Here is a 23,089-nt window from a genome sequence, read left to right on the forward strand (position 1 = left end):
CAGGATCCTGTGTTGAAAAGTCTTCATGCCAGCATTTCAGCATGTTGCTTTTCCCTCAGCGCTCACTGAGCCCTTGCCGGCTTTTCAGTATTGTGTCTTTCCCATTGTAAGTATTCCTTGGCATGATAACTTTCTGCAAATTATTCTTCCTGCCCTTAATATTTCAAACCTGTGTGTTTGACGTAAATTGGAGTAAAGGGGTGGGGGGGAAACGCTGTAGGCTTAAAACCACTGGTCAGGGAATTGCCAAATTCCGAACGAATGCTTCATTTGTGATTGATTATCAGTCTTTTCTTCCTTTCTGTGTGCGATTTACCATTATAATGGCCTTTTTGCCTCAGTCCATTGCACTAAAAGAATGAAAACGTCTTCTCCCTCTCGCTCTCTCTCCTGCTCACTTCACAATTTTCTTACTTGTCAAAAAGAGAAAAAAAAAACAGAGGGGGGAGAAAGCCCAGACCAAAAAAGCATTTCCGTGTGGTTTTAAACTTGAAATAACTTCCCACATCTTGAATTAAAAAGAACCAGCATCTACAGGGCAAACAGGAAACGCAGGTGAAATTAATCCCTTGAAAAAAGTTAAGATGATAGCCAAGTTCTTTTCACTTTCCGTGCTTTCCCAGATGATCTGCCAGAGTTGCAGCAGCTACTGCTGCTGCTCTGAGGGAGAGGGGGAAGTTGAGAATAAGCTGGATTAAAGCAAGGGGAGACAATACTACTCATTGCTGCACAGCAAGCATGAAACTATGCACCCCAGGCTGAGGGAGTGGTTTTCCCATTTCTATAAAGACCCCAGAACCCACCAGCTTTACATAGAATATTCCTAGGGACTATTATGATCAAATCTGCCATTTGCTGAAAATATGCACTACTGGACATGTTCTAAGTCAGCACAGAGTACTACTAATCCAGTCTTACATTTATCAAGTGCCTTTTCCCCAGAAGGATCCAACTAAACTTTCCTGTACACCTTTCTCACACCCACAGATTTAATTAAATTTAATTATTTGAAATTAAATACATTTATAAATTATATAATTATAAACATATTTATACATTTATAAAATTTAAATTAAATTACATTCAATTACATTAGTAGCTGTTGGCAAATGTTGACCTTTATCAACAGTTACTACGGGTGGTATCTCAGATGCCGCATCCCTACACTCGGGGCAGGAAATAACTGCAGTAGCTCACGGTATTTCTGATGTATGGAGCTATGTGGTAATGGTTGGAACGGTTTAACTTTTTAATAGCCCCTGTGTATGGGTTTGGACAGACCGACTTGAACTGATTTAATCTGCATTAGTTTTACTCCTAAAATACTATAGTAGACGGGGGCACAAACATTTTCTTAGCATATCTTTCTATTAAGCTCTAGTCTCAATGGAAAAACGGTCTTGCCTCCCCTCCCATGACATCCCTGGCACATCTGCCACGATGTATGCTAATGAATGTGCTTTTACTCACCAAGGTTTGCAGTGTGGCTTTACTCTGAAAATATAGTGGCAAGCTCGTTCCCACTGAGTGACGGTCAGATCCAATAGGCTCTTTTTATACAAGTCCAAGTAAGGTTTTCTGGTGGACAACGCTGCAAACTTAAGACTGGGCTCCTAGAGCCAAGCTCTGTTCGTCCCACCATTGCAGACCCGCCAGCTCGAGGGGTTTTCCTTGCAGACAACAGGATTTCAATAGGTATGTGGGGGAATCTCCCAGTCTAGACCCTCTGATTCCCCCTTCCGCTGCCTGCTTTGCTGGGTAAGCCACAGGCTCACTTCTCAGGCCTTTGGTCTCAGAGGAGCTAGGAGGTGCCTTCTTCCTTCTTTGGCCTGTAATGGTGATAAGGAGTCTGCCATTGCTTCCCTTTCCCTGCATCAGAGGGCAAGAGAGGCTGCCATGCAGCAGCCCCTGTCTACGGGGGGGGGGGGGGGGCGAGGGTCTAAGCTCCCCGCAGACAGAAGCTACTCTGCATCCCATGGAGCAGCCTCCGTCCATGGGGAGCTCGGACCCTCTAAGAACAGGAGCTGCAGCCACCCCACACTGCTGCCTCTGTATCAGAGGCAGCAGCACAGGGCAGCAGGCAGCCAGTCTGCATGAGGAGCTGGTTTTTAAATTGGCTTCCCTCATGGACCGGCTCCCACCTGCCACCCTGTGCTGCTGTGTCTGATAAAGAGCAGCAGCACGAGGTGGCAGGGGACTCCCCAGGAGTGGGGCTGGGAGCGCACTGGCTGCTAGCCCCACCCCACAGGCAATATCAAATAGTTGTGTAACTGTTAAGATTTCACATGGTTACACAATTATTCAACTATATGATACCTAATATCCCTAATTTGCAATTCTCCACTCATGCAGTGTGACCCTTAATTTTACAGATTTGTTTCAAACCCTTGTTATTGGGCTTGCAAATTCATGTGCAGGTTCCTTTAATATTCTTGAACATCCTGAAATATTCTAATACTATCTGGCCCCCATGATTTGTTCCCATTAAGGTTTTTGCATTTGACTTTCACCTCAGATGTGGCAACCTTCCTTACAAGAGGTGAAGTAAGATTAGTTCTAGAGAAATTCTGCACTGTGTGTGCAGAATTCATGTCCCCCCGCTGATTTCTTTGCTTCACCGCAGAAAAATGTTCTAACAGGGAAGCTGCAAGAGCAGTCATGTAGCTCTCTCTAGCAGTGCAGGTACATTGTTTCAAGCACCTAGGGTAGCCGGTAGAGGGGTAAATCATGGTAGGGCTGGGGACACCATAACTCCTATCCTTAGTTGAGATCAGCTGCTAGTCCCATCTGGGCTGGAACCAGGACAGGACAGGACTTCCTCTTCCCCTACAAGGAGTGACTGGGGTGGTGTCAGATCCACCCCCAGAAACCATCCCCAGCTGCAGGAAGCTCAGCATCCTCCCCTGCTTCCTGCCCCCTTTGCTCCTAAACTTTTTTGGGGAGGGGAAGTGGGGGGGAAAGAGGTCACTGTATGGGGAGCTGCTCCCCATCCACCCAACCCCCATGCATCCAGACCTCCCTGCCAAACCACATCTGGTATATCCAGAACCTCCCCAGCCCTCCAGACCCGAACCCTACCCCACTCAACCCCTGCACCCAGATTCCTTGCCTCTGGACTCCAGCCTTGACCCACGCCAGGAGCACCTGGCATAGAGGGGACAGTGCCCCAGAGTGTTTCTGGAGTAGGCCCAGGCCTGCTGCTATGTCTAGGATGGGTGAAGCCTCACTGCTGAAAGCAGGGGGCTACAGGGGGATCTCTCACCTTCCTGCTGGCCTGCAGGCTGTCTGGAGGGGAGCGAGGTTCCAGGTTTGGGGCAGGAGCGGTCCTTACCGGTGTGCTGGCAGGCAAGATGGGAGCCTCAGCCCCATTGGACACTGTCTTGTCGCTTTCCTAGTTCCACCAGTTGCAAATCCTGTGTAACTGCATGGAAGTCATGGCAAGAACTACTGTAAAACAGGTAGAAAAAAGTGAAATAAAATAGTTACCAGCAGTTGGTCTGTTGCCTTTGGAGCAGTCAGAACCACGTCAACGTTTGGCTCTTGCTCCCTTGTTAATGCAACAGTGTATAATTTAAGCTGTAAATTTCATTCTAAAAGGATGGCAATTCTTGGAATATTAGAAAGACAAGGCGGGTAAGGGACCAACTTCTGTTGGTGAGAGACACAAACGCTTGAGCTCAGGAAAAGAAAGCTCTGTATGTGCTCAACAGCTGTTTTCTCTCATCTTTAGAAGGTATTACCCCACTCACCTTGTCTCTAATATCCGAGAATCTACACAGCTACAACAACACTGCATACAATTATTAGGATATGCAGACATACCTAACAACCCAGAGATCTGATTTCCATAACAATGCGTAGATGAAGACAAATGTGCTATAAACAGCCAGTGGTCAAAGAAAGATAAAATGTTCTCTACAAATTAAAAATGATCATTGCAATTTAAATGAATGGGGCGGATCTTCAGCAGGTGTAAATATGGAAAAGCTGTATTGAAGTCACTGGAGTGACAAGAATTTACATCCGCTGGGGATCTGGCCCACCGTTTACTTAATCTAAGTTTGCAAAACCACGATGCCAGGGAACACATCAGGCCCACACTTCACGACAGTGGCAGTTTGAATTCTGTTGCTTGATTATGCTAATAATACTCTAATACAAACCCTTCTGAAAAGGAATATTCATCCCTAATGAGAATTAAAACACTATTTTCAGTTTAGTCACAGAAAGAGAAAACAAAGTCTTAATTAGTAATGTTCTTTTTTTTTTTTTTGTTAGCTTACCTATGGCCTTATCCTCCAATATCTGGAGTACCTTGGCATGACTTGTCACTGCAAGCTGGAAACTTCTTTAAAAGCAAGAGGTTCTAAAAGCCAAATTGCTTGTGTAAATGGAGCCAAAGTGTTCTCGGTCAGGTTCTTGTGAAACAAAAGACCTTGCTCCAATAACTGTAGAGGGAAGAAAAAGAATGAACTTGATTTTAAATTGTTGTAGGATTTCAGAGTCATTAAAAATAGTTTTGGGTCTAGCAGGGGCAAAGTCCACTTATACAAGCCTAATACAATGGAAACTTCCACCAACTGCAGTGTTTGGGCTGACTGATCAGTCCCCAGATCTCTAATCAATCAGATCACTGCTTCCTGTATATGCATTGTCGCTGGTTGCTGTAACTCAGTTTCTAAATCTCAGTTTCTAAATCTTTCAAGTGCTACATTGTCCTGCATTTTGCTAAATCTATGACTAACGTTCTCCTTCAATCGATCAGTGTAAGTAACATCCTAATGTGCTGCTTTGACAAGACGCAGGTTTGTTTCACCAAAGCCATGGTGCCACCTCCAGGCAGTCTATAGTTAATGCAGTATTTTGACAGCTTCGTCACTCCTCAGATAGTTTTCCAGATCTTATGAATTCACAATTATTACAACTGGTTTGAACCATTCAGGGATTATTTCCCTTATTTTATTTATTTGTATTTCAAAGAGGAAACAAAGATCCACACAAAGACTCTAAAACAATGTTAATGACCCTACACACAATATCACATTCTGGAAGAGAAAACAATGTCAGCTAGTAGTTCCTCCCTGCAAAAAATCAATAGGAGTTGCACCCTTATATTATTAATTCCCTTGCTCGTAGCAGCACGTTAGGATGTAGAAACAGCTGTCAAAATAAAGGACAGTATCTGTGAGGATGGTGTGAAATTCTGGCTGATTTTAGGGTGTGCCCCATAACCAAAACTCTGTAGCACGTAGGAAATGTAGCGGAGATGAGAGTTTAGCATTTTCAACTTTCAATAAAATCGGGAGGGTGTTATAAGGAAGAGGTGCTGCCAGTCAGGGATGTCATTTAAAAAAAAATTGGTAGCAAGGAGGGAGATGTGTCAGCACGGAGACCATTAGATGTGATTTTATAGTATCCTGTTAATGGGGGGGTGGGGACTGAACATATAGGCCTATGAAAAGTTGGAGAGGCAGCAACAAATCAAGGCCTGAGAGGGATAACTGCCCCACTTGACTAGCAGCAGATGCATCACTTGCTATGTGACCAGCCCTGGTGATTTAAGGAAGCAGCTGCAGACCAACTGTCATGTTCTGAAGCGGGACATAGGTAGGTTTGGAAGGATTTGGCTTTAATCATTTATAAGTGTCAGTAAACATCGATTTCAACATATACATGCAAACCAATGAAAAAATATTTCCACCGATAATCATTAAAATTTACAGAGGTGAAGTAAGAAAAATGTTGCTTAAGAGTTTTATGTAAAGATATTTACTTTATTTTGACATATGATATTGACCGGTTTTGGTTTAGTGGGTATAAACCTTTAGAAATTCTGAATCTGAACATATATAGTCATTAAATAATTATTGTCTGACTCTTCCCTCGTAATTTCCCACAACGGTGATCAATGAAATAGGAAAAATATTGATTTATAATAATAGCTAAAAATAATAGCTCAATACCAGCTGCTTGAAAATAATTCTGCTGTATTTAGGCTCTTATGCTGCCCTCCTCACTGTAGTATCTGACTTCTGAAAACCCTCCATTTGTGCAAAAAGCAACGTGACTACCCACAGTGGTTTATAGTCCATTTTGCCTCTCAGCCTCTGCCTTCTAGCGCAGGCAAGACTCACCCTGAGGGCAGAAAACTACTGAAGACCTTAGAGTTACAACCTGGCCTTTGAATTTGCATTTGATAACACTGAATTTCTTCTTCCATTCTCCTAGGTTGGTTGCTAGGTTCTCCCGCTGAAGCTCTTCACAATCTTTTCTCATCTTGACTACCTCTCTGCAAATTGTCATATTTCTTCCCACCATCCTCTCCTGATAAAATCCAATGCAAATAAATCATTTAGCTTCTTAACTATGCTCTCTTTAATCTCTGATAACCTGGCAGGCCCACCGATTCTTTCCTAAACTTTCTGCTTGTGGTATACTTCAAAAATTCTATTTGTGTTTTGCTGTTACTCCTCAGGTGCCATTTTAGCCCTACTAAATTCCTTATGATATTGCCTGCAGAAATTGTGTGCCTTGTTTTGGCTTCACGTGGTTGAATTTCCATTCTCTGAAGGATCTCTCTTCGGCTTAAACAACTTCAAGCCCACTATTTCCTTTTGCAAAGCCCCGCTGGTTCGCACGTTACTCCTTAGCTATGTAAGCTGATTCATTTCTTGTACGCCTTTTGCTTTCTAATATAATGTATGAATTACAGATCGCAGGGGCATTCTTTGGATATGTTTTCTCACTACTTTATTAATTTACCCTGTTTTTGCAATTCTGGACAGTCTTTAAGGGTGTGTCTAGACTACAGGGTTTTGTCGACAAAAGTGGACTTTTGTCGACAAAACTAAACCTGCGTCTACACTACCGCTGAGTTCTGTCGACATAACGTCGACAGAACTCAGCAGTTTTGTTGACGCTGGTAAACCTCATTTTACGAGGCATAACGCCTTTTGTCGACAGAGTTCTGTCGACAGAAGGTGTTATTGCATCTAGGGTTGTGTCTAGACTACAGGGTTTTGTCGACAGAACTGAATATAGTCTAGACGCTCTTTGTCGACAGTATCTGTCAACAAAACTTCTGTCGACAAAAGCCTGTAGTCTAGACGTACCCTTAGTCTTTGCATGCATGTTGGTTGAGCTGTCGCTTAAAAAGATCTATGTCATTAGTGAAATCAAGATATGCCCATGTATCATTGTTCAGCCATATGATGTCTGTGTTATGTCCATTGACATGGTCAAATTCTGCACCAGTGAAGTTTTATCATTTACACCAGTGGAGCAGCATTGGATCCTATGCCTCCAAATCCATCTGGAAACACATCATGGGCCAAATCCTCATGTGGTGTGAAGCAGCCAAGCTCCACTGACTTCTATGAAGCTGTGCCAGTTTACACCAGTGAGGATCTGGCCTGGAAAGAAAAGACAAATTTGTTGATAGACAAACATTTAATATTTCCAGCCAGGTGCAGAGATTCATAAGTGCTTCCTTAGCAGATATGCTTCAAGAGTAAGAGGCAAAGTTTTCAGTAAGAGCATAGCAAAAGTGCTATAATGTCCTCAAGATGTGAATGATCAATGGGAGTTTTGTGCATTGTGAGCCAGGAGGGCCCGGGCACCAGAGGAGGCAGGAAGTGGGATACCTAGTGATGGGGCTTCCACAAAATCCCAAGGGTCTATCCCCCTCAGGCACAAAGGCACCTGCACTATCAGGAAGAGGCAGGGGAGGGAGAGTTAGAGGCACACATTTGAGGCATAGGCTGCAAACCTAGTGAAGAACAGGTATTGAATTTCCTCCTGCAACAGCAGTTAGAATCCACTGAATGAAACTTCAGAGAAACCAAACACTACATGCAGCTTCTATTGATTCCCGCACACCACATGACAGCTCCTAGAGGTGGGGTTTGTTTCCTAGGCTACAGAGCCAGCCAAAGGCTGGGGGCGTGGGTGAAGGGGAGGGCAGGTGCCTTTCAACGGTTCCTAGAGTTTAAGAGCCCCGGACTAGTTATCCGTGCCATGTGCAAACAAAGGAGCAGAGTGTGAACTGCCTCCGTATCCCCATAAGGAGAAGAAATCACAACACATGCTCGGGGCAGGGAGGTCCCATACCAGGGACAGCGGCCCCACCGCAGAAGGAAACAAAGACATTGCTCAGTTCAATATTTCTTTATGGCATGATGAGCTATCCAAGTGCTGCCAAAGAGTACGAAACAGACCCCACAAGTGCCTGTCAGAGGTAGGTATAATCTCTCCATAACGAGGCTTCATGCTGTGAGATTAAATTGTCATTAATGTCCAGGCCTGATGCAGCATCAGGCTGTTATATAGGTTGATGTTTCTCTGCTTTGTCACAGACTCACACACTATTTTTCCTCATCACTTTGTGATGAAGAGCCCTTAAACATTCCTGATATCATGAGGTAATAACTTCATACTCCCTCATGTCTGAACCAGTGGAATAGAAGGTGTGTCTATCTGGACAAAGTTTGTCTTTGTGTTTGTTTTTTTCCTGCGGGGGTACTGATTTGTACTACCACAATGTGGTGTAGTAAACAGCATGCTGGCGGGTGTTGTGGAGGTCTTTGTTTTCAGGTGGAGAATTCCCTCACTTCATTGATGGCAGCTTGCATTTTTCTTTCATTCTGAGGTGCAGCCCTTTCATTCTGGTTATATGGGTGCTTGCTTAGTTGAGGATTTCATACAAGTCTTCTGTGGCAATGCTGATGTTAGCTGCTGCTGAATTGCAGAGTGTGTTTACAAACCGTTCTCACATTTTTGTGACAGGAGTAGTCTATTATTTAAGTCTTGTCAACACATGGATTTCCTGGGTACTCTGTAGGGGTGCTCTGTGTTGCTGTTATTTGGTTTGATTTGTTTTGGTATAAGAGCAGTCAACTGCTACATTGAATGTGGTTTGGCTATCAGTACTTTGTGACTGAACTCTAGATAGGTGATGGAATAATTGATCACCATATTTCCAACTAGTTTCTGAATTTAAAGGCCTGCCCAAATTGCTTTCCAATGGAGAGTACGTAATCCCAGTCACGTTATCAATAATGCAAACTTTAGGCATTCAAAAAATATCTTAGGCACCTCTCGAAACATGGGATTACAACCAGGAAGAATTTTTTGGAAAAAGTTATTCATTGGACAGTTCAGGCTGCTTGTAGATTTGACATTTTGGGGGAAGCCAAATCACATTTGTGTGTGATTGTTTTGTGTTCAACTTTAAATAGATGACAACATGACAAAATGCAACCTGTCTCCCTGACTGCGCCCACGGAAATCCCAGTTGCCCGCTCCTGATCTCTGGGAAGGGGGTTCTCCCCCACCATCACAATCTTGCCTCCTTCCTTGTTCTCCTAGCCCCCTCCTTATCCCTTGCATCACCCCACCCCACAATTTACTGCTGCTCTCAAAGGCACCTTGTATGCTGCTCCCCCTCAGAGAGCAACAACCACAGAGGCACTCTGGGAGATAGGGGTTACAAGAGAGGCTGAGGGGACATGGGACGAGAGTCCCACTAGTAAAGGCCCCTGCGGTGACCCCGGCAAGGAGACTGTACTTACCATGAGCACCAGGCTCACGTCTGGCTTTGGGCCAGAGGTTCCAGCGCCCTCTCGTCCCCCAGCCCTCTGGCCTGCTCACGGAGTCGGAGGCGTTCCTGGCCGCCGGCTGCAGGACTTCCCAGCCCCGCCGCCGCCCGGGTGCTGAGGGAGGCGGCTGCCGGGGGGGCCTGGTCCCCAGGAGCCAGGGGAGGGGGCAGCGTGGAGACAGGGTGAGAAGCGGGGGCAGCAGAGGGCAGGGGCTGGCCCAGCAGGGCCGGGCAGCGTCAGGCAGCTCAGAGAAAGGCAGGTGGGGCAGCCCCAGGTGGCCTCCCCACATCCCGGGGGGGGGGGGGGGGCAGCAGGGGAGGCTGCAGTACCTCCTCCCCGCCACCGGGCGCTGCCCCTCGCTGCCAGACGCCGCTCGGCCTCCCCCTCAGGGACCCAGCGCCGCGCGGCAGACACCGCCCCCGGCCGGCAAGGTGGGAGCGCGCCCCCGACAGCAGCAGCTGGGCCCCCCCGGCCAGCCACCCGGCCCCTCCCCCGGCCCTGTCACCCGTTCCCCCCCCACACCCAGCCACCCTTCCCCCTCCACCCAGCCCCCCAGCCCCCTTCCCCACCACCTGGCCCCCCCCCAGCCCAGCCACCCTTCCCCCCTCCCCCTAGCCACCCTCCCTGCCCCCCGGCCCCCACATCCCCTCGCCCAGCCACCCTCCCCTGGCCTAACCACCCTTCCCCCACCCAGCCACCTGGCCCCTCCCCCGGCCCTGCCACCCTCCCCCTTTCTTTCCCCCCGCCCAGCCACCTGGCCCCCCACCCCGGCCTAGCCACTCTCCCCCCCCCCCCCCCGGCCTAGCCACTCTCCTCCCCCCCCCCCCCCCCGGCCTAGCCACCCTTCCCTCCCAACCTCCAGCCCAGCAGCCCTTCCCCCAGCCCAGCAACAGTTCCCCCAGCCCCTGGCCCCGGTCATTGCCAGACACCTCCCCCCAGCCCAGCAACCCTTCTCCCCACCTCCCCCAGCTCCTGCCCACTGCCAGAAATCTCCCAGACCAGCCTCCCTTCCTCCACCTCCACCAGACCAGCACTTCCTCCCTCACCTACCCCAGCCTCTGCCCCTTCGCTGCCCAGCTCCAGACACCCACCTGTCCCCCCACTCAGTGCCAGGCACTCACCCAGCCTGACATGCACCCAGACCCCTGCCCAGTGTCAGGCACCAAGTCACTCACCCCCATTCTGGACTCCACCCCACAGCACAAGGCATCCACTTGCCTTCCCCCCAGTGCTAAGTACCAAGCCAGCCGCACCCAACCAGCACCTAGCACAGCACTCAGCTGGCCCCAGCACCTCCAATCTGCCCCCCCCCCCCATCCCATGTACCCAGCTAAATTCCCACTAGAGTGCCTGGGTTCCTCCCCACTCTGTTTCTAGAAAGCAGAGAGCTAGGTCCCCTCCCACTCACGTCTGCTCTGACAGCTCCTGGCATCAGGGAGGGAGGAAGGGATCAGTGACTTTCTTTCACTTGTGAGAAACAACATTCATGAAGCAGCCCCATACTTGGCAATTCGTCTTGAAGGGGATTTAATGGCCTGATTCACCACTCAACAAGTGCATTGTGATGCCTGAGGAAGTGGCATAGAACTGCAGTAACACAGTGGTGAACTCCCCCGCCCCGACACCTAATGGGAAGGGCAACAGGGAGAGAAATACACAGAGCTAGGGAAGAGAAGAGATTCTGCTTCCCAAGAAAGAGAGATGGTGCCTCTAAAGTTGCCTGCAAGGGGGTGTAATGGAAAATCAGCCCCCTGCTGAGATGAAAATTAAAGACACTATTTTCCAACAGGCTATGACCATGTATGCAAATCAACTAACATACATATGAGCCTGAACTAAAGCTTTTTGAAGGCCTACTGCAAGCAGGTCAGATTCCTTTTTACTTCCTGTAGAGCCAGCAGGCTCCAGGTGCCTTCAGACTCTTAAACTTAAGCTTACTCTAGAACTTCAGCAATGAAGTGTGCACCCAGAAGGCACATGCCCATATCTGGAAAACTGAAAGGAGGAGTGATTCCCTCCTGCAAGTTCAGCACTGTGGGGTAAAGTTGCAAGTCAGCATTGCAGACTCCTTCCCCCCAGTATACAGAGAAAAAAAACCAAAGGGAGCTGCAGGTCCTCATCACCACTAAAAATCGGGTCATTTGTAATTTTGTATTTAGGCACCCAACTTGGACCTTCCGGTGCAAACCCAACTTGGACGTGTAGCATAGTCAGCCAGGTCAGCCTTCTTTAGTGGTTAAACTGGGGTTCTGGGTGGTAGTACTCCTGGCTTTTATTTCTGACCCTTCCGTTGCTTCATTAAGCACCTTGGACAAGCAACTTCAGTTTTCGGTCTCAGTGAAATTGGGACAATAATATTTATCCATTTGCATAGAACATACTTGGATAGTTTGGCTGAAAGTATTATACAATCACACATTCTTCATTTTCTTATATTCCTTGGGACAAACTCTGAACTAAAGGCAGCTCCAGTGTAGGTGGATTATGCAAGAGCTGATGTGGACCTGTTGTCTTTTTTATATTAATCCAGCCTCACAAGACTGTCTTAAAAATTTACCAGATCAGATACAAAAAAGTACTCACCCTCCATACTGAAGACACTTTACACACCCGTCAAGAAGAATTACTTGCCACAGGTGAGCAGATGATTAGAATTTTGCAAAGCTGAATAAAGCTTTAGATTTATTAGGGACAAGTTTTCAAAACTGGCTGTATAATTTATGCAAAAAAAAAAAAAAAAAAAAAAGAGTCTGTGCATAAGCCCCTCAATTTGAGCCATCCAGATAGGCTCTTCAGGTCAATGCATGCATATAAGCCTCTGTGCATATAGTTTATATGTGTAAATGTCCCCAGGACTTGTGTGTGCTCAAAGTCTGCATCACCAGTTTTGCTGTTGTAGTCTAGGCAGAGTTTTGACATTTTGACCTTTAGTGCTAATGCAGAGCATAATATTTAATACCTGACACCAATTGTGAGAAAGGTATGCAAAACTTACCATTTATTTTTGACTGGAAGAGGTATTTCATAGAAGGTGCCAGGGTCATATAAGATGGGTGCCATGCCAGATCAGGACTGCTAATGGCACAGTGTAGTTCTGAGAAACCCTGCCATAACTCCTGAATTCCTATTCAGGTAAATTACTTCCATCCAGAGTCTTTAAATAATATTCACTTTCTCCAGGGGCCTATAATTTATTTAGTTTAATCAGCTACCCCACAGAAGAGTTCCTTCTAAATCCCATCAGACTGCTCTATCTTTAACACTAGAGACCCACAGTCCTGCTTGTTGAACTGCGTTTATTTCAGACCTGCTTCTCCCCAGCTAGCTGCTCCCTTTCCCCTTACTGCATTTTTCCCTCGATTGGGAAACTCAGCAGGCAGCAACACTGCCTAGACTGGCGTCTCTAGGACTAAATTTCCCTCATCAAGAAGGCCTCTTTCAAGCTACCTAGTTGCTCTCTTTTTTCTTTGGCTCTCTGGAAGCTTCACATTAAACATCAGGCCTGGGCTGATTTTAATCACATGAACTACTAACCAATCATGGGGCTGCACTAATTTTCCCCACGTGGATGGAGGGTTTGAATGAATCACAAGCTGGGGCAGGACCAACTACTTCTTAAAGGGGCCAGACAGTTTCTTCATGGAACAAAGTCCCCTTCACAATATTAATTGCATTGCAAAACAAAACAAAACCTCCCTATGCAAAAATAAATAACTAATTGCATAATATTTGTGAAGGTATTTCTACACTGTTCCATTGCATCAGTTCAAAATTCATTTGATTAAAAGAGACAGTTGATTTTTGAAATGTGAAAAAAATAGATTGCTATTATTTTTTGCAGACACTGTTACAATGAGCAAGAATATCCAGGAATTAAGGTAGTGTCTGTCTTTTTTGTTTGTTTATTAATGACGTTATTTTTAAAATACCCCACTGTTTACCTTTACGGTGTTCACTTTGATTACTGACCATCAATGTGACTGGAATGTTAAAAGATAGTTTTCTTAGCAATAATGTGATCTCCAAAATAAGAAAGAAATGTATTACAAAGTGCACGTATATTAAAGCCGTTTTATGGAAAGGAATGAATTACATTGTTGATGTTAGAGCAATAGTTTGGCTAGGGGTATTTCCTCAAGCCACAGTAGAATTCTCACCGATGGCATTGGAACTTTGGCACAAAGATTTAAGGGTAGAATATGGCCCTGGGATAATAAATAAACTGTTGGGCCTGATTCTCATTTACTTATTTCCCGGATGGAGTTGATTTAAATAAAATTGATTTAAATCACTAGTAAGGAAAACTTGAGTCAATCATGGTTTTCTACATCCAAGTGAATTCTTGTTGGTTGTCATAACCTTAATACATATTCTTCACAACTCAGAGATGAACATAGGTTTCATTTTCAGAAAGCACATGCTATACATTTTTAAACAGTGATATATTTTGAAAACTTTTCAGATTATTTTTACAGCTATATCAGAAAACAAATGATTGTTTGGTTATTTCAGTTACCAAAGGTAATTGAAACAGATATTTATGAAGTCCTTGGAAGGTGAACTATCCCCAATTGAACAGGTTAATCATTAATACTTGGAAGATTTTCTTGCCATGCTGTATTAGGAGGAGATCATCACATTTAAATTGTTTTATTTAACCAAAACAGCAACGTTATGTATACTGGATTTTTTTCTTCAACAGCAAACATATACTATTTTAACAAAGAAGAATATGAATTTTTGGATGTACAGTAGTTAAACATTACAGTTTTTTAAAATCAAGTTTGCTTTTGTTAAAATTGTTTTTAACTAAAATGTTAAATGAAATATTTTTTTCAACACGAGAAACTTAAAATATTGGTTTCTATTCTTTGAACTTTTTAAAACTTTGCACGTCTAGAGAGAGGTAAGGGATTGACTCTGCGTACACAAATTTGCAGAAGTACAATAGGATTGAGGTCTGTTATTTCTCATCTTCATATATTATTTATTTATTTTAAAACATTTTTGCTGCTAACAAGCTTGTTAACTCGGGAGACACAAATCCACAGTTTGAGACTTCAGAACTAAGCATCTCTGATGGTATCTTCTGGACTGAGCACTGAGTCTCATTGATTATGTCTACACTATGGAGTTCTCCGGTATCCTGGAAAAACTCTGCCGTATCCAGGGAAAAACTCTGCCATGTCTGTTCTTCCGAAATTTTTTTCGGAAAAGCAGACGTGCTCTTTTGGAAGCCTTGTATTCCTCATTTTATGAGGAATAAGGGCTCTTCCGAAAGAAGAGGTTTTTCTGATATTTGGCTCCGTGTAGACGGGCCAAATGTCAGAAAAGCCTCTTCCGAAAGAACAATCGGAAAAGGCTTTTTCCGATAAAACCCTGCAGTGTGGACATAGCCATTGGGTAGATAGAAGGATTAACCTAAATAATCTATACAGAAACCTGTAGAACTCCATAAATTTGGGTCCCTAATCCATGAACTACTAGAATTCATTTACAAAACTTTTCTTAAACATTACATGGATTAGAATTAAAATTTATAATCCCTGTTCCATGATGAGATATCTTTGAGCTATGATGTATCTTTATTAAAACTATCTTTACATAGGTTTTTTCTTCAAAAAGCATTTTATCAAAAAATCTGATTGAAAAATCCAATTTTTATTTTTTTTAAATAATTGATTTTATCTACCCTGCTTATTTCTCACACTCTTACACTGAGGATCACTCCATGAAGTGAAAGTGATACAAGGCCCTTTTAGGAATCTTTCTGCCTTTTGTTTATTTGCAGTTCACTAATTTCTACACACAATTGTGGCAATTAAATGTATAGTTAGGTGCACAGTTACACATCAAATCATTGAAAGCCTTGCCTGAAAAGTATCACCAATAGGCTTCAGCTTTAACAACTGATTGAGATCCTTAGGTTGTTAAACACTCTTCAGGTTGGCTTTGCTAGTGCAGGGGCTTTCAGACTTTGGGTCATGGCTTGTAAAGGTAAGCCACTAGCTGGCTGCAAGACCCTTTTTTCATCTGAGCGTCTGCAGTCATGGCCGCTCGCAGCTCCCCGGGGCCGTGGTACAACGTTCCCAGCCAATGGGAGCTGCGGGAAGCAGTGCAAGCTGGGCCACCACTTCCTTCAGCTCCTATTGGCCAGAGATGCGAACCACAGCCACTGAGAGCTGCGAGCGGTCGTACCTGTGGACACTCAAGTAAACAAAGCATCTGAGGGCAGGCTAGTAGCTTCCCTTACAAGCTGCAACCCAGAGTTTGAAAACCCCTGTACTACAGGGTTCTGGATGCTTTACACCCATTCGGTGATGTAAGGCACATAGTATATTCATGAACCTAGTCCCAAGTTTATAAACTCCTCTGAAAACTTAACAACAGGCCTGGACCAATTTTAACCACATGACCTACCATCCCATCATGGGCTACACTAATTTTCCCCACATGGAGGGAGGGGTTTGAATGAATCACAAGTGGGGCAGGGCCAATTGTTTTACTTCAGTGGAGGGCTCCATCTGAGCATTTAATGTATCAGACTATTGAAGTGTGAGGTAAAGTCGAGGTGTTGTGTTGCAATATCCATATGGTGAATGAAGCACTCTCTAATTACAACTGAGATTCAGTAAGCTCAGGTCAGATTATAAGCATTCTGTGCAGCACCTGTCCAGCGCCACAAGTTTATGCAGAAGATTTAGGGATACAATCTTGCCTCCCACTACTCCAATTCTCTCACCGGGCAATGTGTACCCTTGAGGCCTCATGGAGGGATTTATGGGGTCTCTGGATGAGACAGAGGCTTGTTTGAAACTCATAAAGGAAGGGAGCTTCTTACTTCCCTCCCCTGTGCACTCATACCAGTGCCAGTAACAATCTGGCTATAACTGCATGGGGTTTTAGTCACACCCAGCACACTTAATTGCATATGCACCTATAAAAAGGCAAAGCTTGGCTGTAGGTTTTCCCTCCTGGCGCATTTTTAAAATCTAGTATTTTGTCCATTTTCATGTGCTCTATACACTTCAAAAATTAGAGCTTGATCTACATTTAGGAATATCTCTCTTCCTATTCTTTTCTCATTTTTTCCTTGCCTTCCTTGTCCTCCCTTCTTCACCAGATATGTGTTTTTAAGAAATGGTGTGCTCCCTAAGTGACTTCAAACAAATAAGCTTTTGAAATTCTGTGTTATATTGGTGATGTCATGCTGTGAGCTAGGAGTCCTTGTTTCTGTGCTGAAGATCACTTTACTTAATGAACCAAATGTTTTCTGTAGGGGTTCTTCCCTTTACAATCCTGAAGGGTCTTTACGTAATGTCTGAAAAATACAGACCCTCACAGCACTTGTCAGGATTCCGTATGAAATTTCTCCTTAACCCATTGATTGATTGACTGACCAGTTGACAAAAGCATTAACTCAATCAGTCATGCAAACTTTACACAGTGAAGCAGGATGCCTATGGTGCTGTGTCAGTAGATGGTAAGATGGTATTTTACAAGCCATTCAAGAAGTGGGGACAAAAAAAGGAGTCTTGTTGTGATATGATCTGTGCAGGTTGTTTTTATTTGTGTGATGGAGAGTTTTGTTTTGATGTATTTTGTGTTCAGCCCCCTCAGGACAAATCTTGGCTGGTTCAGTGGAGCTACACAAATGCACATGAGTTGAAGATCTGTCACTTTCTTGTTCCTGTGTGTGTATAATGTTACTAAATGGAGCCTATGAATGATTTTTTTAGTTATTCATTTCAGATACTATTTGTGGTGACACAGTGCAGATGGATACTCTTCTCTATTCAGACATTGCACTCTCAACAAATACTCACCTGTATGATTTTGCAGGGAAGCACTGGAAAGACAAACAAAAGAGACTCTGAAACTCCAAGAAGAAGCAACCAAATTTACCATGGAATCATTCACACATTCTCTAAGTCATGAAGAAACTTTATCAAGTGGTAATATGCCCAGTGGGGGTAAGTACTAAATATGTGTTAACAATATTGAGAAGTCATTTAACAGGCTATTTCGGGAGGTGCAAACTATCCCACTCCGGAGTTATTGTTAAAAAGGATGTGTAAGGCCTGACATTTTAAACTTAAGGTTGAAGCCTCTTTTTGCAAATATTCTCCTGTTGTTTCAAAACTGATGTCTTGAGAGAGAATCATCCTGTAGCCGAAAGACTGAAGCCACTGGGACTCAAATTACCCTGCACCTTGTGGCATCCTTTTCATCAGTGCAAACTGAGAGCATAGTGGGTTTAAAATGTTTCCATTCTGATGTTACAGTATCTGACACCCCTCTGCACTCACTTTGTACTGGTATACGTGGCAAGATGCATTTCAGGAATGGATGGGGCCTATACAACCCTTTAGAAAAAGCTGACTTCTAAAATACGTGGGCTTGGTTCTCTATTGCCTTGAAATCAAAGGGCAGAACGCTCCTTTGGCTCTCAGTTTGTACAGATGCCAATAATTATTTTTACATAAGGATTCTACTTGCAGGTTCTGCTAGCCCAACTTTCAACAATCAGAATGTATTAGCCTCTTCCATTCGCAGCACAGTGATGGAGACCTCTACCTCTGGTAGTGCTGGCAGTAGTCCACCCAAAACTGTCTTGTATTCTAAATATGAAGTGGACATTGATACCCAGAAGAGAAGCATCAATTATCCAGGGAAAGAGCACATTGAGAACATCTTGGAAGAGTACTCGCAGCAAGTCAGAGATCTGCAGAAGAGGCTAAATGATGTGAGTTGAAGATTTTGAGCCAGATTCATGGGTGTGGCTGGCATGGCTTTCATACATACTGGATTCGTGGACAGTTTGGTCACCAACATGTTTAGAGCTGCCTCTTGCCTGTTCCCAGCTGACATAGTTCCTAGGGTGCCTGTGAACAACAACTCTTTTGCCATGTAGTGCCCCCAAACACTCCTGCATCACAGCACAGAAAGACTAGCTGGGTACCTGAGAACATTAAAATCATGGATCTGGTTTACAAGTTCCCACATTGCTCTTAGCCACATTTATTTTTAATCAGATATTCAGTAATTACGTTGCTTTGTTTTTCCAGAACACTGAATTGCATGAACAGCAGAAGTTCAATTTAAGACAGACCATCATTGATTTGCAGACCAAACTTCAGGAGGTACAAATGGAGAGAGATGCTCTTGTGGATATCAGGTGTGCACACTTATATTGAAGACTGGTCCATTGAAGTGTACCTGGTAAATGGTACATAGCTCCTCAGTGGGCTTGGGAGGCACCGAAAGGACTCCAGGCGATTGAACTGGACCCCAGGTGCAAGGAGGGTTGTCCTGGAAAGAGCTGTGGGCAGCAGAAGTCATAGCAGAGTGTGAGGTCTGGCCTGTAGTTTCAAACATACCAGATTTCTTAATTTGCAGAAATAGCGTTTACAACCCCCCATATCTGACAGGATAAAAACAAACATTGTAGTCACTGTCAATATTTCTTAGCTGTCTTCTTCCTTTCTGAAATACAGACGAAGAGAATCCCAGAGCCAGGAGGACATCAAAATACAGCTACAGGCTACAGTTCATGAACTGGAAACAGCCAACCACCTTCACGAGGAGATGCTGAGGGAGGCCAACAGCCAAACTGAGCATCTGAAAAAGATGATGCATGGCCACGAGGAAGTGCTCCACGAATTGCGAGGCATCCTGGTGGACTACGAAGACAGCACAGGCAAGAGGGTGTATGAGCATGAGAACATCAGCGGTCTCCATATCCGCAACCTAGGCACAGCTTTTCGTAAAGTCCTGCGAGATTTAGACTCAGAGGTGTCGTATTTCAAAGGGAGGATTTTCCCGGTGAGTGGGGAGAATGCTGTTTTTCCTTTCAGTCAGTGGTGTAAGCTTCCAGCGGACTATCTGTTATGTAAAAACACTCAGAGCCAAATCCACAAGGCAGTGCCTTGCACAAGTAGCTAAGCTGTGCACTACCCAGATGAACGGTGTAGGCTGAAGAATGCTTCCCCCTGCATCAGAGTAGCTGAGGAGCCAGTTCACAAAGAGTGTGTCTACACAACAAAGTTATTTCGGAATAACTATGCGAGCGTCTACACAGCAATTCTGTTATTTCGAAATAATTTTGAAATAACAGATGGCTTATTCCAACTTCTGTAAACCTTATTCTACGAAGAATAACACCTATTCCGATATAGCTATTTTGAAATAAGGTGTGTATAGACGTTCCACTTCTGCTATTTTGAAATAGCCCCTCACCAGAGCCATTCTAAGTTATTCCTCCTGGGGCTCTAAATTGAGATAGCACATCTACATAACGGAAGCCTTCCTTGGACTAATTTTGAGGCTTCCCTGCAGTGTAGATGTGCTATTTCGAAATAAGCTATTTCAGAATAACTATCCCGGAATAGCTTATTCCGAAATAACTGTGCCATGTAGACGTAGCCAAAGGCTGCTTCAGAGTGCTGCATGATCCCTATGCACATCTCTCCCACCTCCTGCAGGCGAGAGCTCCACGGAATCCATGTCGTTGTGGATCCTCTTTCCTCTAGACCTGTCCACTCCACTGCTAGGAGTGGGCAGAGAGATTTGTCTGGGGATTGACTGCAAATACAGGTGCTGGGATATTGACTAGTGGGTGGGGTGGGTGTCTATGGCTGTCTGGGAGAGGAAGTTATAAAAAGTCAGGAGAAAGCCAGTAGACAGTGAGAAAAGCAGTCATAAGGATGGCCCTGAAAGAGCAGAGACAGCTCTTTGGGGCAAAGGGCTTGCTTAAAAGTAGGCTTGGAGATTGTGAGCAAGGAAACTGGCCACTAGTGTTTGTTCCTACAGGTCTTTGTATATATTCTTTGTTAATGGTATCCAAAAACATCAGGCTCCATCATCCATTTCGCTTCCTAATGGAAATAATTCTGTGACACCCCAAATACTGGCCAAACAGCAACAATGCTGATGAGTATAAATCAATATAATGGCCAGAATCTGTACAGTGATGAGCTCTGTAGTGTGTCAAGAGCCCTCAACTTCCATGGGCATTAGGTGAACTAATGTTCCCCTGCCGTTTTTAACTCAACCTGTTAACTTGGGTGAACACTACAAATGCTTTTACCTCAGGAAAAATTATAGTGAAGACAGTTCACTAGATTTAATCTTGCTTGTGTAAAACTTCACAATGCAAACTGTTCTAGAAATGAGTCTGGGTTTCTTAAACTATACTAATAAATTATTTAGATTGTGTTTTCATTTACTAGTGGGTAAGAGTGATTACTCACTATAAACAACACTGTAATTTACTTACAACAGTTGGAGGAACAACTTGAATCACTGAAAAAAGAATCACAGGTCAAAACAGAACTTCTGCTTCAACAACATCAAGATAGGTAACTTTTTTCTCCATTTAGTCACTAATAGAGTTCAGGCACTGACGCATCCTCACATTTCCAGGATGACATTTTTTTTTGTACGAGATGCTGATACTATAATAGGTGTGGGGTACAGCAGCAGTCACTATTATTGAGGGCTTATCTGTTTAAAGTCTAGCCTTGTGTTTTTAATTGCTCATAATTTCCTGACACATTTAACATGATCTCTGTTGAAAGGTCAATATTTTGAAAGCATCTGAGCAAAACTTTTCCCATTGTGTTATAGTTGGAGAATTTTCTGACTTTTGAATTCATTCCCATGTTGTGTTAATATTTTCCTAATATAGGCATGTTTGTTAATGAGTAGAACTAAAATCGTTTAAATCATTGTGTGGAGAATAGCACTATTGTTAAAGCTGGTTAGGATAAAATCAATAGCTTTCTAAGGGTGCATCTACACTGCACCCTTAGCTTGAAATAAGCTACGCAATTTGAGCTACACAAATTATGTATCTTATTTCGAGTCAATTTCAAAATATCTTATTTTGTAATTTGGTGCTTTCTACACAACACCAAATTTTGAAATAAACTACTATTCCGAAATGTCCCTTAATCCTCATATAATGAGGTTGACAGGGACGTCAGAATAGCGAGTCCGTTATATTTCAAAATTTTGAGATGAGGAATAGCTATTTTGGGATACCGGAAGTATCCCGAAATAGCACTGCAGTGTAGATGTATCCTAAGGTAAATGGAAAGTACAAATAACCAGAGGTATTTTAAATATTGCTGCAAAAAATCCTTACAGTGCTTTTTTGCTTTTTTTTAATCAAGGCTCTTTCCTTCACTCTGAATAAAATAAGTAGCTGAACTTGCTTTTTATGTAGCCAGTGCAGATTGTAGTACAGTTTGTCTGGTACATGGAAAATAACAATGGGTGGATGACACAACTTTTGCCAACTTTTATTTTCCTAGGATTTCCCCTCATCTCTTATTTTGTTTTGTTTTTTCATTCAGAATTTGGCCTTAGTTCAATAAAACTGCAACTTTTCCAACTTTATAAGGATACGTCTATACTTGCTCCCTAGTTTGAACTAGGGATGCAAATGTAGGTGACAGAAATTGCTAATGAAGTGGAGATTTAAATATCCCGCGCTTCATTAGCATGATCTCGCCTGCGTGTAATGCCATTCAACAGCTGATTCGAACCAGGTAGTGCTCTCCGGGACACGTTAGTTCGAATCAAACCTCTTGGTTCAAAATAACGTAACTCCTCATTTTTTGAGGAGTAACGTTATTTTGAACCAAGGGGTTTGATTGAACTAACGCGTCCCAGAGTGCACTTTCACTTTTGAAGCAGCTGTTGAGCGGAATAACGTGCGAGCGAGATCATGCTAATGAAGCGCGGGATATTTAAATCCCCGCTTCATTAGCAATTTCGGTCGCCTATATTTGGATCCCTAGCTCAAACTAGGGAGCAAGTGTAGACGTACCCTAATTGAATTATCTAGTTATGGCTGTTCAGCATCATCAAAATAAACTGTGGATTAATTCTTTACAATTGATTATGTTTGTGACAAGTCCCGAAATCTTTAAACTTGTGACTACTGAGAAAGATTTTTTTCCATATAGTTTACACAGTGAGGAAATCTCTTACCTTGTCTACAACTGTAACCAGTCTTTTTTTTTTTTTTTTTAACAGGATTGAGCAACTAATAAATGAACATGAACAGGAGGTGGCAGCACTGACTGAAAAAACAAACAGCGCACGTAGCCATGCAAATAGTATCCAAAGCCAGATGGAGATCATTCAGTATGTTTCTCAGTTATACTGTAGAACACATTAAAAGTAGCCTTGATTCTAGAGAGATTGCTCTCTCCTAGTATGCTCTGATAGTATGGAATGATTTCATAGGATACGTCTACACTGCAAGCATATTTCGGAAAAAGCTATTCCGGAAGATATCTTCCGGAATAGCTTATTTAAAAATAGAGCGTCCACTCTACAGGGAAGCCTCAAAATTAGTTCGAGGCAGGCTCCCCTAATGTGGACGCGCTGTCTTGATTTAGAGCCCCAGGAGGTACTGGGGAGGAATAACTTTAGAATACCCTGGTGAGGAGCTATTTTGACATAGCAGCAACGCAGCGTCC

At 43.7% G+C, this 23,089-nt stretch overlaps 1 protein-coding gene and 1 long non-coding RNA gene across 3 annotated transcripts in view; one reads left to right on the forward strand and one right to left on the reverse strand.

Annotated features, from left to right (window-relative positions):
- Nucleotides 1–3,267: 3,267 nt before the first annotated feature.
- Nucleotides 3,268–13,055, reverse strand: LOC149524584 (uncharacterized). Its single transcript, XR_016349506.1, has 3 exons — nucleotides 12,592–13,055; nucleotides 4,284–4,448; nucleotides 3,268–3,447 (listed from the first exon to the last, which is right to left on the reverse strand). It is a non-coding gene; the product is annotated as an uncharacterized LOC149524584 (long non-coding RNA).
- CCDC158 (coiled-coil domain containing 158) overlaps nucleotides 7,981–23,089 on the forward strand; it is a 61,069-nt gene continuing 45,960 nt past the window's right edge. For both annotated transcript variants that reach the window (XM_075929437.2, XM_075929438.2), the window contains exons 1-9: nucleotides 7,981–8,236; nucleotides 12,127–12,232; nucleotides 13,438–13,474; nucleotides 17,439–17,569; nucleotides 18,098–18,342; nucleotides 18,665–18,774; nucleotides 19,094–19,421; nucleotides 20,880–20,956; nucleotides 22,641–22,751. In XM_075929437.2, the coding sequence (XP_075785552.2) occupies nucleotides 8,084–8,236; nucleotides 12,127–12,232; nucleotides 13,438–13,474; nucleotides 17,439–17,569; nucleotides 18,098–18,342; nucleotides 18,665–18,774; nucleotides 19,094–19,421; nucleotides 20,880–20,956; nucleotides 22,641–22,751 (1,298 nt within the window). In that variant the 5' untranslated portion in view covers nucleotides 7,981–8,083. The remainder of the gene's footprint in view (nucleotides 8,237–12,126; nucleotides 12,233–13,437; nucleotides 13,475–17,438; nucleotides 17,570–18,097; nucleotides 18,343–18,664; nucleotides 18,775–19,093; nucleotides 19,422–20,879; nucleotides 20,957–22,640; nucleotides 22,752–23,089) is intronic.

The sequence above is a fragment of the Pelodiscus sinensis genome, chromosome 4, assembly GCF_052426305.1.
Source record: "Pelodiscus sinensis isolate ZL-2025 chromosome 4, ASM5242630v1, whole genome shotgun sequence".
NCBI lineage: Eukaryota > Metazoa > Chordata > Testudines > Trionychidae > Pelodiscus > Pelodiscus sinensis.